The sequence below is a fragment of the Prosopis cineraria genome, unplaced genomic scaffold, assembly GCF_029017545.1.
Source record: "Prosopis cineraria cultivar Desert tree isolate PC_DT_omini unplaced genomic scaffold, ASM2901754v1 PC1, whole genome shotgun sequence".
Lineage (NCBI taxonomy): Eukaryota > Viridiplantae > Streptophyta > Magnoliopsida > Fabales > Fabaceae > Prosopis > Prosopis cineraria.
Window position 1 is genome coordinate 50627648 of NW_026555332.1, and position 16210 is coordinate 50643857.

The window sequence follows — 16210 nt, forward strand, 5'->3', positions numbered from 1 at the left end:
AAAGGAACTGAATCACAAATTTAAAGTACTGAATTATAGCTAAATTAAAAATTTAAAAATTAAATGATTATTTTTTTTCTATATATATATATATATATTATGCTTGTCCATCGGTTATATTTTCAAATTTAACATAATTTTCTCAAATTATTTTTTTAAACGTATATTTAATTTTTTTTTTTGTATTTTGATATATATTATTATCTTTATGCATTTTTTGGTGTCAAGCATTTAAATTTTTTTAAAACATTTTAATGAATATTGTAATTTTTCAAAATTTATTTAACATCAATAAATTGAAAATTGGTACTTTATGCAGAAAAATTAAATTAAAGTATACAAATAAAAAATTAATGGCTCAAAACCTCAAGCTAACCCCCCTGCCTTTCAAAAAAAAAAAGTCCGGGAAATATTAAAATATAACTGTATTCACCTTTAGATGAAATGAAAGGAACCCATCAAAGTATTATCCTTTCTTTTACTTTTTTTTTTTAATTTTACCAGACCTTATACTTACACAAAATAGGCACCGATTACAAATATAGATTTAATTACAAATCATGTAACGATCTTAGACGGCTAATTGGTGAGAAGGAAAGGAGGAAATATTCAAATGTAAAAAACCCACGGAGGGGAAGCATCAATGATGTTATCGTCAAGGATAAGGACTAAGCAAAGCATGAGGAACGTCATCAAGAAGGAAAGGTCCAAGTTTGCCGGTCCTAAATAGAGTAAGGAACTTCTTGGATACCATTAAACGTGCTTCCGAAGCCTTGTGAGGTATCTTCAACGCCTTCTGCAACGCACTAAATTGCTGCTCAATCAGATCCTCTAAGTCGCCCTCATCTTCTATGTTCCCTTTGAATTCCGTCAGTGTCACGTACAGTGCTCGTTGAACTTCCATTACAAGATCCTACAATGCAATAACATAAACAAATATAAGAGTGGCAACCAAAGGAACATGATCCAGTTCACGTAAATATTCCATTTACCCATGAGAGAAATTTTTAGGAAAATGTGGTGTGTTACCTCAATATAAACCACGTCAGATTTATTTGGCGGATTTATCCCCTTTCGCTTAAGGCTTTTCAAATTGTATTCATGCTTTTCCTCATAGTCATACCGAATCCCTTCCATTCTCCTATTATTCAGATGCTTCCAGTGAATTGGAGTCCCTCGGGTATTTAAAACTGCCAGTAAGTATTGAGCAATACGCTCCTCACCCACCACTGAATCTTTCACAGATCCTGCTAGCACATACATGTAGTCAAATAACAAAACAACCTTAAGAAAGAAATTCAAGATAGATCATTTTAGGATATACTACCTGCAAGAGCCAGCTTTAATCCTGTTTCTATGTCTGGGATGCTTGGAACCAGCACCCCGGGAGTATCTAAGACATAAATGCTGGGGTGGTGTGCTATCTGGACGTTAAGTCAGAGTCAGAGTTTAACCATATGTCCATATGCATCATTAACCCACATACGAGCATAAGCAAACACACAAATAAAAAATAAATAAATAAAGACCAATGACAAACAAAAAGATGGAATGGGTTGGAGAAAGCCAATGCGTTATTATATCATAAAGAGAATTGACAAAGCTGTCAGAAGCAAAGCAGTTCTCATTTCCGTTTTGCCTTTCACATATAAATTATAATCTTCTGGTCAAGACTCTACCTGTTCAATATCATGACTTGTCAAAATTGTGTCAACTGAATTTGAGACAAGAAAAACTAATACAACTATGCCACTACTAAATGATGTAATAAACTACAGCAAACCCGAAAGGCCACAACAAATACGAGGATCTAATGCATACCACCAATAGGAATACAAAGAAAGGAACAAATTATTGTCTTGAGATCACTATACCTTGTATCCAGCAATATCTTGAGTAACACCAGGCAGTGGACCCACAGTAGCTCTCTTCATCTTCTCCTGCACTATGAAAGCAAATTAAAACATCAACAACCGCACATCCCCTTAACCAAATTAAGAAAAGAAAAATCCGACAGCTTGACATTTATTAAAATTGAAACTTTCAATTGCTATGCCAAATTTTTACCCGGAAAGCGAGACAATGCAATTTGATGAATTGAATTAATCAAAGCTGACTTCCCAACATTTGGAACACCAATCACCATAACAAGGAGTGTAGGTTCCCTGAAGATCACTTCCTTCAATTTGAACTCGACAAGATCGAGAAGCTTCAATACATGGACAAGAAAGATCACAACAAGGGATAAATTAGTACAAAATACATCAACTTTATGAAAATCACCTACCTTGTTCAGAATCGTATCCATTTTTAACATGCACATTGGACCTGTTTTTCTAATGTACGGGGGAAAGGTGAAACTTGAAAGACCGGCGTTTCAAATTATGCACTCACTATCATGTAATTGAACAACGTCAACATAACATAACATATAACATAATTACATGGATTATGGAACATTACAGTAGAAGGATTTCCCCCTTCAAAAGATAGAAATGCAGAGAGCAGTAGACAACAGTAAATATGTAATGATCAGATCAATAATACTAACTAACCTTCTTAACAGAGCTCTTGCTATGGGCGCTTATAGGAATACAATCTTGCTTGCACGAGTCGAAATAATGTATCCATTTCTACAACAACAAAACCAAATGGCAACACGACTCATAAATGGAGGGTAAACCGCTTCATAGAACATCAAACATTTTCTGAAAACGATGAAAGGTCACTAGAATCTTCCCGAACTGATGCATCAATGGAGTAAGGAGCAGGACATCTTGGTAAGGGATGAATGGACATCAAGCAAGCAAAATACGAGGGTCGTACATGCATAATATTGGGGTTAGCCAAGTCTTTTTTATTAAGTGCAATGACACGGCGCTTCCCGGAGAGCTGAGGTTGAAGATCGGCGTGAGCAGAGGACAGAGGAATGCGCGCGTCTCGCACTTCAATGACGAAGTCAGCAACCTTGAGGCGCTGGCGAATAGCGTGAGTGGCGGCCGCCATGTGTCCCGGGAACCAGTTGATCACTCCGCCGTCGGCCATGAAGCCCATCTCTCCCAACCCTTTCTTTAGGAGTCCCTTCAACCCACCCATTCTTCTTCTTCACTGCCCACTCGTCCACGAATCACGAGCACGCAAGCTGGGACCGTTGAATCGCCGTTTCCAGACGGGGAAAAAACATCACTTGCAGAGATTTAGGGTTTAAGAAGTAACAATAGAAGCATGACATATTAACACAACTAATTTATAAATAGCAACTGCATTTCGTTTGAATCAGAGTGGAGGTGTTGGCGTGTTATGCTTATGGTGGAAAATGGAACTCGGCTACAAAATTTGAGGGCATCGCCGATTAAGTCCGAAGTAGGAGGACGACACTGGTCTCTGAGCTCGAGGACTAATACATCACCGGGCTGGCTTTTCTGAATTTGTCAGGTGTGGGCCTCGATGAACTCAAGAATCGGCCCGCAAGTGTGTACCCAAACCCAAATTCACATTTCGTACTGGGCCGCAAGAGTCGAGACTTTAGTCACATCAGATCGTGAAAATGACGACGCGCGGTCTCTATCTTTCGTCAGACTATCAAGCATGAGCAACATGTAAATGAAGGATAGATTGAGTGAGCAATTCCTTCTAATAATATTATCGAACGACATTCAAATATAATAGGACTGAATTGGGGTACATCTACCAACAGCGCTTTCTGCATTTAGCAATTCACATGTAATCAAGTGAGGAATTCTAGATAACCCCATTTTATTAACTTAACGGTAACATATATGGCCCATGAGAAAAACGAGGACAAGGGATACAGGATAGTGGCTTGGAATAAACAAAGTTCAATGAAATCTATAATGGTGTATCCCACGAAGGTGATCACTTTCCCTGTGTGCTGGAAATTTCTCTGCTCCATCGCACCACTGTGTGTTTACACTTTCATCAGCATCCATTAGTGCTCTCCACTCCCCACTCCTCCCCTTTTCTGCTTCTTCCTTCCTCCGAACTTACCTTTCTGAAAACCACATGGCTTGACAAATGCTGTAACTGTTCCATGAATGGTGTGCTTAGCTTGCGTATTGATTAACATCAAGAATTTTAGGATAATAATATTTTAATTACAAACTCAAACCATTCTATATTAATAAACTACATGATACTTTTTGTGTATGCATCATATTAACTAGGAAAATTTTCTCACATTACATGAAATTTGACGTTAGTCACACTGTTTGGGTCAAAAATATTAAGATTAGAGTTTCCTTTGATTATTAGAAATGAATGAAATTGAATAGATTGAAAAAATTCATACAAAAATAAATTAAATCACTTTTCTTCCTCGTAATAAATATGATAAAATTTAATAATATATATTACAAAGTGAGAATTATCACACCCTTTATAAATATTATGAATTATGATTCTCAACCTAATGAATAAAATTACTCCTCTCTCTTATAAACGTGGGTTATCATCTCTTTTAATCATCTCATTTTTATTTTTATTTTTTTGATTCATTTTATTTTATACATTTTTAATAACCAAACGAGACCTGGGTACGTATGTAATCATATTATATATTGATATATTGATATCAATGACAAGTATGAAATATAAATGCCTATAATAAAACTGGATATACTCATTATTTTTTATTTGTGATAGTTCAATTGATCCGATGCATGTATCGATTCTGGAAAAAAAAAGTATATTTTTTAAAATTAAACATGAGTAATGATTAAAGTCTATTAAATTTGAAGTTTTTTTTCTTTTCATGTTTACAAATCATTCTTTAAAACATATGAAGTACAGAAGTAATTAGTAATTACCCTTCACAAACACACACACGTGTATGTGTGTATTATGTTACAATATTTTATATCACACTCAGTTAAAAGCATGCTTGAAAAGATTAAAAAAGTAGATTGAAGGACATCAGCTATAGAAGGTGATTTGTAAATAAAAACGGATACATAATTCATCGTCAGCAAAAATTGAATCCGTAATTCCACTAATTCAACTAATTAACAATTATCACGTGATCCGTGCTAATAATTGTCCCTCACAATTTTATTTTTTCGCCATTTAATAAGAATTGCAATGCTCAATGCTGCGCGCACGACTGCACGTTTACATTCCCATATCGCATAAGCTCACAATCGCGCTCGCAATTATTTAAAAAATTTCTGGTCACGTTTTGGCCAACTATTCAAAACTTCTTAATTCTAATATTACGACTAAGTCTGAAGACAATCATTGAGGGAAGAAAAATATCATTCCATTTCCAGTCGTATCATTAACAATATCAGGATTTACTCACTGCTAAGTATCAATCAAAAGTATAAATATCTAATAAATAAATCACATATATATATATATATATCTCGTGATTTTGTACGAAGAAAGCAAAGCTTTAAAAAAAAAAAAAGACGAGGAAGAAGAAGAATAAAACACCAAACTGGCAATCCTAAACATTACTTCAACATTACAATTATTTATCTTAACCTATTCCGAACAAACTTTGCTTTCATATTCTCAACAGAAAAATACTAAGTTCAGGCCCTCCGTTGCCATCGGGATTCAACATATAAAATGCCTCCGAGTCACGACTTCCCACAACTCGTTCAAACCTCGCTCTCATGTACAGCAACTCGCCCTCTGACCCGCCGCCACCTTTCCTCGAGATCCCGTCCTCCACCACCGGAATCACCCCGGCTCCGACCGACACGCTCTGCACCGTGCTCAGCACGTGCCAGTCGGATTCCCCGCACCCGCGAGACACCGCATACCCGCACTTCCTCCCGTTACAGTACATGACCCAATTCGGCTCCTGGAACAGCTTCCTGGACCGGCCTCCGGCCTGGGCCGTGGCCTGAAGCTTATCGCACTCCAGGGCGATCCGGACCAGACCGGACGACATCTCCTTGACCAGAGAAGAAGTAGACATAGCGAGCTCGAGCAGTAAAAGGGGCTCCGACCGGGGTTCGAGCTGGACGGCGAAGGAGACGTGGCCGCGGCGATGGCCGAAGAGGGTTCCGGTGACTTTGCGTCCGAGGGAAGGGGTCACGGAGAGGTGGGAAGGAACGGCGAGCCATTTACAGGTGGGGATGATGGCGGGGAAGGTGAAGATGTTGAGGAAAGTGCGGAGGAGAGAGGAGAGCCTGGTCTGAGACCTGGGGTTATCATGGCGGAAAGAGACAGAAGGAGAAGAGCCTCTGCGCGCGAGGAGGTTATCGGAGACGGAGAAGTCGTCGGGATCGGAAGGACGAAGAGTGTTGTGATGAATATTAGAAGGAGTGATTCTTCTGCTGCTGATTCTGGTTGCAAGGGCGCTGGCGCTGGCGCTTCTCTGGAAAGTGTAGTCTTGCTGTTTCATGGCGGAGAAAGAGGGACAGAGAGGGAGAGAGTGATGGAGCGAAACAGAGACGAGGGCTTGATACAGGGAGAGAAGAAGTGGGAGGAGTATGATTCAAGGATGGCAAATGAACAGAGAGAAGCGGGGGTAAAGGAGCCGACAGGGTGATGATAGTGTTGGTTGAGCGAGGAATATAAAGGGAAGCTACGGAGGCTTGTGCATCTAATGATGAGGATGGGTTAGACTGTTTTTGTTTGTCTTGTACACGGTGAGCCCGAGCCTTGAGAGAAGCATTCTGTGTTGACACTAGGGGGGGGTCCTACACCAAAAACAAGGCATCTTTAATTTTCCTTTGCGTGCATGCTCTTGTTACTGTTGTATCCACCAAACCAATTGACGAGTGACGGCCTCGTCCCGTCCAGCTGGCCTCGTTCATAGAATATTCATTCACACGGCAACTTCGCCAAACACCTCGTAAGCACGAATCCTTTCTCAATAGTTCTGGCCGTTTCGCTGTTTCCGTGTCACTTCCAGGATTTGATACGTCATCCGGATCTAATTTAATCTGACGCTCGCTCGTTAAACTGTGTAAATGAGAGGTGCTAATTAATGATCAGCATGATATATAGTTTAATGAACCCGAGGAATATGTTTGGGGGTTGATAAGATCCTGAAGGGTGTGCGGGAGCTGGTTTTGATCTCGAAGAATATGAATGAATTAAATAATGTTGCAAGAGATTTGTAAAAGCGGATTCAAGTCGAGCGTGGTTGATGAAAATGAAAGAGGAAGAAATAATGATCGTTATGGTGGAAAACCCGGGCGACATGGAGAGTCCAGTGCAAATGAAAATGGAGGGCTAGTGGTGGGCGGGAGCTAGTTGATCACTTCTGAATCGTTGATATTTAATCTAGATTTATAACTTTTCATATTTTTTAAATAAAAAATTATTTTTTTGAAATACTTAGAGTTAAAATACTATCTTTATTTTATATTATGTATTCATTAAAATAATTTTAAAAAATTAAAGTAAAAAACTGTAAATCTATACTATTTAAATTAGATCAGAACAATTTAAAGGCGATGAATTCTGACTCAGCCCAGAGACATTTGTATGATAGACAGTGAAACTAGTTTCATGGGATACTACCCATCCTAGAGACAAGCACTCATTGAAAAAGTTAATGTATGTAGAAATTAAATAAACATCTTAAGCTTTTATTCAAAAAAAAGAATAGTCATTTGATTCCTATTGACTCAGTTGTAACTTAATTTTATAGTTTTAACTCAATTATAATTTAATTTTTAAATTTTAACTCTTACAATTCAGTCCTTATGTTTTTAATCATTTAAATATTGATCCCTGTGGCTTAAAAAACAAAACTATAAAAATTAAAATCATGTTAAAATTTATTAATAATATTTTAAATCAATAAACCTTTTAGTCTTTATAAATATTAAAATTTTAAAATAGTTTTTATCTTTATAATTTTATTTTTTAAAAATATAAGAACTAATGTTTAAATGATTGAAACTATGAGTACTAAGTTGCAAGAGTCAAATTTAGATATAAATTACAATTAGATTAGAACTATAAGAATTAAATAATTATTATTTTTTGGTTAAAGGGCAAAAACGCTCTGAAATGTTTTCTCTATGGGCACTTGGCACCATAATTTTTTTGGAGCATTTTTGCCCCCAAACATTTCAAAAGGGGAGCATTTTTTGCTCACCGTTGAAAATCACAAACGTTGATTATTAACTGAAATTTGATCAAAGGCTAAATGATATATTTATCTTAAAACTTTTTCTCCATAAGCACTGGGTACCATGAATTTTTGTTTGAAACTTTTTTGCCTTGAAAATTTCAAAAAGAGAGTAATTTTGCCCTGTCATCAATATTAATTATTACTTTGACTTTAATTGCCACATGTAACCATGCAACATTTTGTTAAAAAAAACCACCTATATAGAAAAAACACCTCCATTAACATCAATGACAACATCAAGAAAAACTTCATAAGCAGCATGCAATTTCAAATCATCCAAACTCATACATATACCTAGAAACAATCAACTATTTATTGAGTCAATTTACATGAACTCGGCTATGTGGAAGCTCTATTCTTTTATATTCAATAATTCTATTATCTCACTCAACTATGACGACTTCATGAACTCTGACATTGACTCGAACGCTTTTAAGCACTTCATAGTGTCAAACTACAAAAGTTATTTCAAAGTCGTGATTTTTGCCGCTGTTAGAAAAATACTGCATTTTATTAATCTAAAATTGGTTGGATAGAATACTTATATGCAAGGAGCTCGACCCAGAAGGCATTCTTTAGACTTCGAGCAACATTTGGAGCTTTATGTGCTATGATTTGGGTGTTGGAAGAGTTTGATCCTAGAAAATAAAATTTTGAAGACATTTGGAGCTCATTTTCTTTGGTTTTTCCATTCCTCATCCCTTTCCTCTCTTGTATTCTAACATGGGTCCAAATATTTTGTGTATTTATATCTTTTGGATGATTATGAGTAGTTAAATACTTTGTTCTAGAGCTATTTGGAACTCTTGTGTGGATTAACATTATGTTCCTCCTCTCTTGTTGTAATTAATAATATTTATGTGTTTATTTTACTATTTTCTTAATGCTTCTAAGTGATTAGTCACTATTTAGACATTGAGTTCACTGGATTAATGTTTGAAAAGACTAAGTTGAGTATAAAACTTGAGTAAAGTAGTACAAGAACTTGATATTTGCATGTTGAATTGATAATTTTGCTAGTAAAATAAAAATATACTTGCTAACCTTGCATAACCATATTAGGATTGGTATTTAAAATTAAGTTTTATTAATTGTAATAAGAGATTGAGCGATTAATTTAACTAAATACTTGTTCATGACTTGAGAGAACTTGTCTATGTATCTTTTAGAACTTTAGATTAACACTTATTTTTATTAAAAGCATTTAGGAGATGAGGTAATTTTGGTATTATGAGATTTAAGGGAGTAAATAATCCTAGGTCCTAATTTATGCTTGAAATCTATGAATCAATTTATTTACTTTATTTACCAATTTTAATTTAGTTTGCTACATTAACGTTCACCTAATTTTGTTTGGTTCAACTTAATTGAACTCATTTAGTTTTTTATTTGATCATTGTTTTTAAGCAAATTCTCTAAGAAATGATAATTTACTTTCATTATATTACTTGCTACAACCTGTGCATTTACGGTGAGTAACAAACTTCTTGTGAGGCTCGCAAATCTCAGACACACATTTTTTCTAGCCTCGCATTTGGATCCAAATCCATGATAGTGTGAGAGCTTCCTAGTGGGAAAGGAAGAGGAGAAGGAAAAAGAGGATAATGAAGAGGAAGTGAGAGCAAAATTGCTGCACTTTTAAAAGTTTTGAGGCAACTAAGTTTCAAATAAAAGTTCAGTATACCCAACGCTTCCAGAGAAAAAGTTATAAGGCAACTATGTTATTTACCTCTTGATCAAATTTCAATTAATAGACAATGCTTGTGATTTTTAATGATAGGATAAAAATGTTTTCTTTTTAAAAAAATTTAGAATGTCTGGAATTTTGGGAGAAAAAGTTCCTGAATATTTTGCATTTTAATTTTTTATTTAAGCTGATTGATGATGGCATGATATGTTGCATCCCGAGCTTGTAGGCCTCGAGATGTAACTTTTTTGGTTGGTGTTTGCTCCGTTGATAGCCATTTAATTGCACAATTGGCTTTCCCCTGATCCACTTCATATATCATCAGTGCCTTCACGCGTGTAGGGTGGAAAGTAAGCGGGAAGGAAATGCCATACGAAGATACTGCGAAAAAATATAATTTTTTTTTTTTTAAAAAGGTAGCCGCGCGTGCGGGAGGCAGGCCGGAAAGGAAGCAAGCGAGGTAGGACTCGGAAGCACGGTCTAACGATGTTGATTATTGCGTGTTCTTTCCACGACCCCACAAAAAAAAAAAGAAAAAAAGAAAACTTTCATCATTAATTTACATGCATCCATCCATTCTAATTTCTCATTTCTAGTAGGATTTTTTGCTACTGCTATTTTTGTGTGCTTTTAAAATTTAAAGCGATACTACCATATTACTTTATTTATTAATCCATGGTAAGATTTTTTTGAAAGAGAATTTCAATTAAGAACCACCATAAAAATTTAATTATAAAAATTTTAAAATTTTAATTTAATCTAAGAAAGAAAAGTTAAAAGAAATAATGAAAAAATTAAAATATATTTAACTTGCCATTCAAAATTATTAATTGTTAATTTTCTTACTATATTTGTTAATTTATCAATATCACTTATAAATTACATTCTTTTATCAAACAATTAGTAAGATTAATTATTAGTTTACTAAATTTACTTATTAGTTTACTAACATCAGTTATAAATTATAAGACTTTTCAATAATTTATAATTTATATTAGTAAATTATAAAACTTGTCAAAAATTTATAACTGATGTTAGAAAATTAATAAATAAAATTATTAATTTAACAATTAATGTTCTTATTTATGATTGAACATTCAGCGTGAAGTCTTATATAATTATTGATATATCTTCTAATATAATTTGTAACTCATATTCAAAAATTAACAAGTAAAATAAAAAAATTAATAACTAGTATTTATGCATAATAAGTGAAAGATATTTTAATTTTTTTACTATCAATTTTTTTTAATTTTTTCCTAAGCTAAACTAAAATTTTAAAATTTTATAAACCCATAAAAAATTAAGTCTTCGATGTAATCCCTACTTGAAATTCTCCTTTTTCTTTATTTATTCGACTGAGTGCGTCAGAGACCCGAATAAAATGTATTAATTTGCCGTATTTAGCAAGGACGGTTCCAAACCCAGCAGGACTGTCCAGTGAATGCGCTGCATTCTTCAACTAATACATTCAGTTTCATGAACATTGTATTGCCCAGTTACATATTTAATTTATTTTAACGTCATTTCGTCCACGAGGCTCGATTATAACCACTAGTTACTGTATCTGACTTCATCTTCGGCGTCTGGTTGGCTCTGTTGTCTTTTCTTTTCGATTGGCATCACCGTCTATTTCGTTGCTAATCTTTTTTTAAGATCTGCACAGTAAACCGAATTCTGATTAAAAAAGAAAACAAAGTTCAAAAGAAAGAGTTTGTATGCAATGCAACCAATCAATCACGCAGCTTGGATAGGAATTAGGAACCACCGTTCCTGTTTGCGGAAGTGCTTTTGTAAAAGTTGTCTTTTCGGGGGTGAGTCACCGGTGTCCTATGATCACGCTTCTTGGAAGATCATAGAAAATTGTAATTAATTTTTTAGTCATCGACTGCTTAAAATAGAGGGACACGATTGGGTGATTCCGTACTTCATTTGTCTTCATTTCTTTCTTTTTTTTTTAATTAAAAAAAGAAAAAAATGACAATTAGAGACCCATAAAAACATTATTCACGGACTCTAATTTATTGAAATCTTAATATTAAATTATAATTTTTACTTATAATAAATTATCTTTTATTAACTGGCTTAAGATTTATAATGAATTTTATTTTTTGATGATTTCCCAAACAATAAAAAAAAATCACAAGTTATTGGTTTATAATTTTTAACTGAAGTTGTAAATAATTTTAAATTATATTATTTAGTGGATTTTTCAATTGATATCATATATTGACAACAACCAAAATTCATAAGTGATTAGTTTGTAATTCACAATTAATTTTCATAAATTCTCAACGAACGGTACAAATAATTTTATATGTATTTACTTGATTTTTCAAGTGCTTTACTTTTACATTGACAACAAAAAATTGAGATTTCTAATAGATTCTTATAAATTATCAACTAATATTATAAATAATTTTGAATGTATTTGATAAATTTTTCAACTAACTTTTCACATTTTTTAAAATTTCAAATAAGAATTATGATTTATTTTTAGGATTTCAATAATTTAAGGTTTGGGATTATCATTAATGTACTCATGGGTCTCTAATTGTCATTTTTCCTTCAAGAAAATGAAGCACGGGTGTCGTGAGAAATTTTCTTTTTGTTTTGGGCAACTTATGCCAAAATTGCAAACCAGAGGGGAACTCTGGTTTCAGACTAAGGCTATGTTTGATGTGAGCTTCTGGGCTTGCAAATGATGATTGTCAAACCCGAAAGCTGGATGGAAAATAAAAACTCCTGTTTGGAAAAAAGTTCCGGCAAATGGCTTCTGGTCTCAAATCTATGGTTAAGTTTGGAGCTACTTTTTCTTGTTCTTATCTCAAAGTCATGGTTTTTTCTACCACTTTTCCACAGAACTGACTTTTTTTAAAATATATATAAAAATATAAATCACTTTATAAAATGGTAGAAACTTCAAATTTTCAAATGAGATGAGACCAGGAAGTAATTAACCAATTTATAACGTCATGGCGTTAATTGGTTCGACTGATTATTTTTAATTAAATGGTACCCACGTGGTTGATTACCTCGGTGATAATCACAATCTCTTGGAGTTGAAGTCTAAGTTGATGACTTCTAATACTAATTTTTCTTAATTAATCAATTCTAATAATCTACTATCTCAAATTGATCAAGTCAGAATAATCTTCTTAATTTTTGTCATAGTTACAGTAAATACTATATATCTCTTCATCAAAACTCAAAAGATTAAGTATTAGTATAAAATATTTAATGCATTCTAAAATATAAGATAACTTTTGTAACATACATACATACACATATATATATTGTGAAAATTGAGGTATTTACATACCCCAGTATTTTATTTTTTTAAAGGTGCATGGTAGCGTCGTACTCTTATAAAATAATAGAGCATGATTGGAATTTTTTAGTTTGGCAACTGAAAACGATGGACCATGCAGGTCAACATGTAATCATCTAGGTAAAATATATACAGGTTTACCTTATAACTAATTAGCCCTTTTACTATAACCTTCTCTAAAGGTGACTATAACATAAAATACTTAAAAAAGAGGAAAATAGAATAAAAAAGAAGAGGAAGAACTAGGGAATGTTTTCCGACGCAGAGGCCAGTTGACTCCGTAGAGAGTCGCTGCCGGGTTCAACTTTCAGTGCTTTCCTCTTCCGACCAAATTCTGTTGACAACCTAAAAGACACCACACAACCATGACTTCGTTTCTGAATATTACGTTAGCCAATTTTGATTTCGATGATATTAAGATAAAAGAAAAATTCCAAAGAAAACTGAGAGACGTACCCTAACTGCAAGCAAGTGTCAGAGTGGTCTTCTCTTTCATGGGAGGCACAGTGGAAAATGGGGTTGGAACAGTTGTTGATGGAGAACCTGCTATCAAAGGCATTCACATATACAAAGTGTGTTGTGTTTGATTTATTCTGCATCTCCTCAATCTGTTTCCCAGACATCAACGTCGTTATTAAATATAATTGGCCCTAGTTTAGTGAGTTGATAACAAAACGCACATATATATCTACACTTTATCAAGTCCGATTTGATTCTCACTTGTTTGCGCAGAGCTTCGTTCTCCAGCGTGGCTTGTTGCTCCTGCATATCATTTTTTTTTTGTGAAATTAAAAAAAGAAACAAAAGGTGAACAAAACTGTACCACAGCAAATGTGAATTATAAGCTGTCATGCCAAAATTATCTGTAAATTCTTGATTTTCTCTTAAAACTATCAAAACGAGATTAAAAAATTGACAGTGCTGGCACGTACCTGTAATCTGGACCTCCGAAGCTGATCTAGAAGTACTTGTTCCTGCAATAGTTTTTGTATACAATTAATGGTTTAGGATTTTTATAGCACATTCATGCACCAGCCTTATTGTTACAATATTTTTTTAAAAAAAAAAATCATCATACTAAGCTGTAAAAGTTTGAGAAAATTAATTTTCCACAAAGAAACAGGTGCCGACTTGCTTTTTTCTCCCATCAATATTGAAAAGAACGCGAGAATTATATCATATCACACTTGATCTCATTAACTGAATCAGTCATCATACTGATATTGAAGGCTATTGAATCTTTGTCATCTTTACCTTCTTTTCTTTAACAGATAGTATCCCTTCACTCAGCTGATTTTCCAGGTTCTGCAGCTCTTTGAATTTCAACCCATCAAGCTCCTTCCCCATCATTCTTCTGCAAAATTTGAAAAATAACATCATTAAAATAACCTGAACCAATCTTTCACAAGAAAGAAGAACCAAAATAGCTCCCTTTTTCTTAACCACAAAAACAAAACAATCTACTGGAACTTGTTTCAGTCATTTAACACTGTTCCTTACCTAGAGATAAAAGGGGGGGATGTAACAAGCTCAGAAGTCAGAATAACTTACAAGTATGCTAAACGAAGCTTTCTAATTTCATCCTTGAGAAGGTTTGTATCAGGCTCAGTCTCCTGCTTTGATTGAAGAGGTGAGAACTAGACAAAACTAAATAGCACTTCGGTAATTAGCCAGAAAAGAAAAGTAGAGAGGGAAACGAAATATATTACAGAGAATGATCACTCAAGATTAAAGCAACTAGAGGAAAGTGTGGTTGTGAGAGTCACATACCTCAGTTGGGGGCACATCACAGGGTTGCTCTGTATAATCCAATTCTACGCCTTTGGTATATCTTGAAAGGGTGTGCTCCATGCTTCACAAATGAAATGAACTTTTTGATGATCATAAGAATAAAGAGCCACCTTTTTCCCATAGAAAATGCCAAGCAACAAAATGATGGGTCAGAGTGCTCCAAACAAACACACACACACACACACACACAAGAGTTTAGTTCATGGCTAGCTTGGAGAGCAACGCAACAGAATTCTGTATATTGAAGTGAAATTCTTCAACACAAAAGATGCACACTTCACTTTCAATAATAGGTGTTGCATACCAAATGATTCCATGCCAGCTCTAGTATGCTATGTCCTCTATAAGTTTTTCTGTTAATCTCACTGATGACATTGAGTCCCCTAAAAGGAGACTGTCAAGGGCAAATATGATACTTGGCTCTTGATAGACAACAAATCAAGAGCCATCTTCTTTTCACCAATCGAACAGTACTTAAAAGCAATTGGGTTCAAATTTTTTTTAATGGAAACACAAATTATTGAAACTAGTTCAGTACATGCCTAGAATTTTCCAGTTTCTTCCAGAAAAAGTTTCTCAATAACAGAATTCCGATTCCAATATAGTATAAATAAGAACGCCATCTCTGCATTTTTTTCAAGTTCAAGGAAACAGAAGAATGAACATCAAAAGCAAATCAACAAAATCAAAAGTTAAAACCCCAAAAAATCCATCAAAGTATAAACATCAAACTTCTAAAAAACCTCGTGCTCTGGAAAAGTCAAAACCCCAAAAAGCAATGTACGTGTTTATGCACCTTGTGTTAGAAAACTCATAAAGCTTGCCGGTGCTAGAGAAAATGATGACAGCAACCTCTGCATCACACAGAACAGACAACTCCTTGGCCTTCTTAAGCAACCCATTGCGTCGCTTGGAGAAGGTGACCTGCCTGTTATTTAAATTCTCTATCTTCTTAATTTCAATTTTCCCTCTCCCCATTTCCCCTGAAACTTTCTTCAGACCACTGCCGCCGCCGCCAATGAGATGGGAACGAGAGAGAGACAACCAAGCCACCCTTGAACCCCCTTTTCTATATATAATATAAAGACGCAGAGGCGCAGCAGAGAAAAGTGTGATTGTTGTGTAAGGTGGGAATGGGGTTGGGATTTCTTCTTGTGCAGAAAGAAAGGCCAGGGAAGGAAAAAAGTGAGCGAAATTAGGAATATAGAGAGAAAGGTGACAGGTGAAATACTATATGTGGGCACTAAATCCTATTATGGAATTCTATTTTGCTTGAGGGACT

The 16210-nt window shown here is 34.6% G+C and overlaps 3 protein-coding genes across 4 annotated transcripts; all 3 read right to left on the reverse strand.

Annotated features, from left to right (window-relative positions):
• Window positions 1-410: 410 nt before the first annotated feature.
• Window positions 411-3384, reverse strand: LOC129320551 (short integuments 2, mitochondrial). 2 transcript variants are annotated; one of them, XM_054966072.1, is made up of 7 exons: window positions 2827-3384; window positions 2556-2633; window positions 2068-2209; window positions 1875-1945; window positions 1328-1424; window positions 1030-1247; window positions 411-913 (listed from the first exon to the last, which is right to left on the reverse strand). In XM_054966072.1, the coding sequence occupies exons 1-7, from the start codon at window positions 3094-3096 to the stop codon at window positions 656-658; spliced, it is 1134 nt and encodes a 377-aa protein (XP_054822047.1). In that variant the 5' UTR covers window positions 3097-3384; the 3' UTR covers window positions 411-655. The 2 variants fall into 2 exon arrangements, with proteins under 2 accessions (XP_054822047.1, XP_054822040.1); XM_054966065.1 differs by having other exon boundaries at window positions 2746-3384.
• Window positions 3385-5339: 1955 nt separating this feature from the next.
• On the reverse strand, window positions 5340-6568 carry LOC129289662 (protein MIZU-KUSSEI 1). The gene has a single exon (XM_054926474.1). It carries the CDS (start codon window positions 6371-6373, stop codon window positions 5525-5527), a length of 849 nt encoding a protein of 282 aa, XP_054782449.1. The 5' UTR covers window positions 6374-6568; the 3' UTR covers window positions 5340-5524.
• A 6588-nt stretch (window positions 6569-13156) lies between these two features.
• On the reverse strand, window positions 13157-15921 carry LOC129303173 (agamous-like MADS-box protein AGL18). The gene is made up of 8 exons (XM_054942292.1): window positions 15725-15921; window positions 14908-14989; window positions 14689-14750; window positions 14392-14491; window positions 14070-14111; window positions 13858-13899; window positions 13594-13745; window positions 13157-13482 (listed from the first exon to the last, which is right to left on the reverse strand). Exons 1-8 carry the CDS (start codon window positions 15904-15906, stop codon window positions 13380-13382), a joined length of 765 nt encoding a protein of 254 aa, XP_054798267.1. The 5' UTR covers window positions 15907-15921; the 3' UTR covers window positions 13157-13379.
• Window positions 15922-16210: the final 289 nt, after the last annotated feature.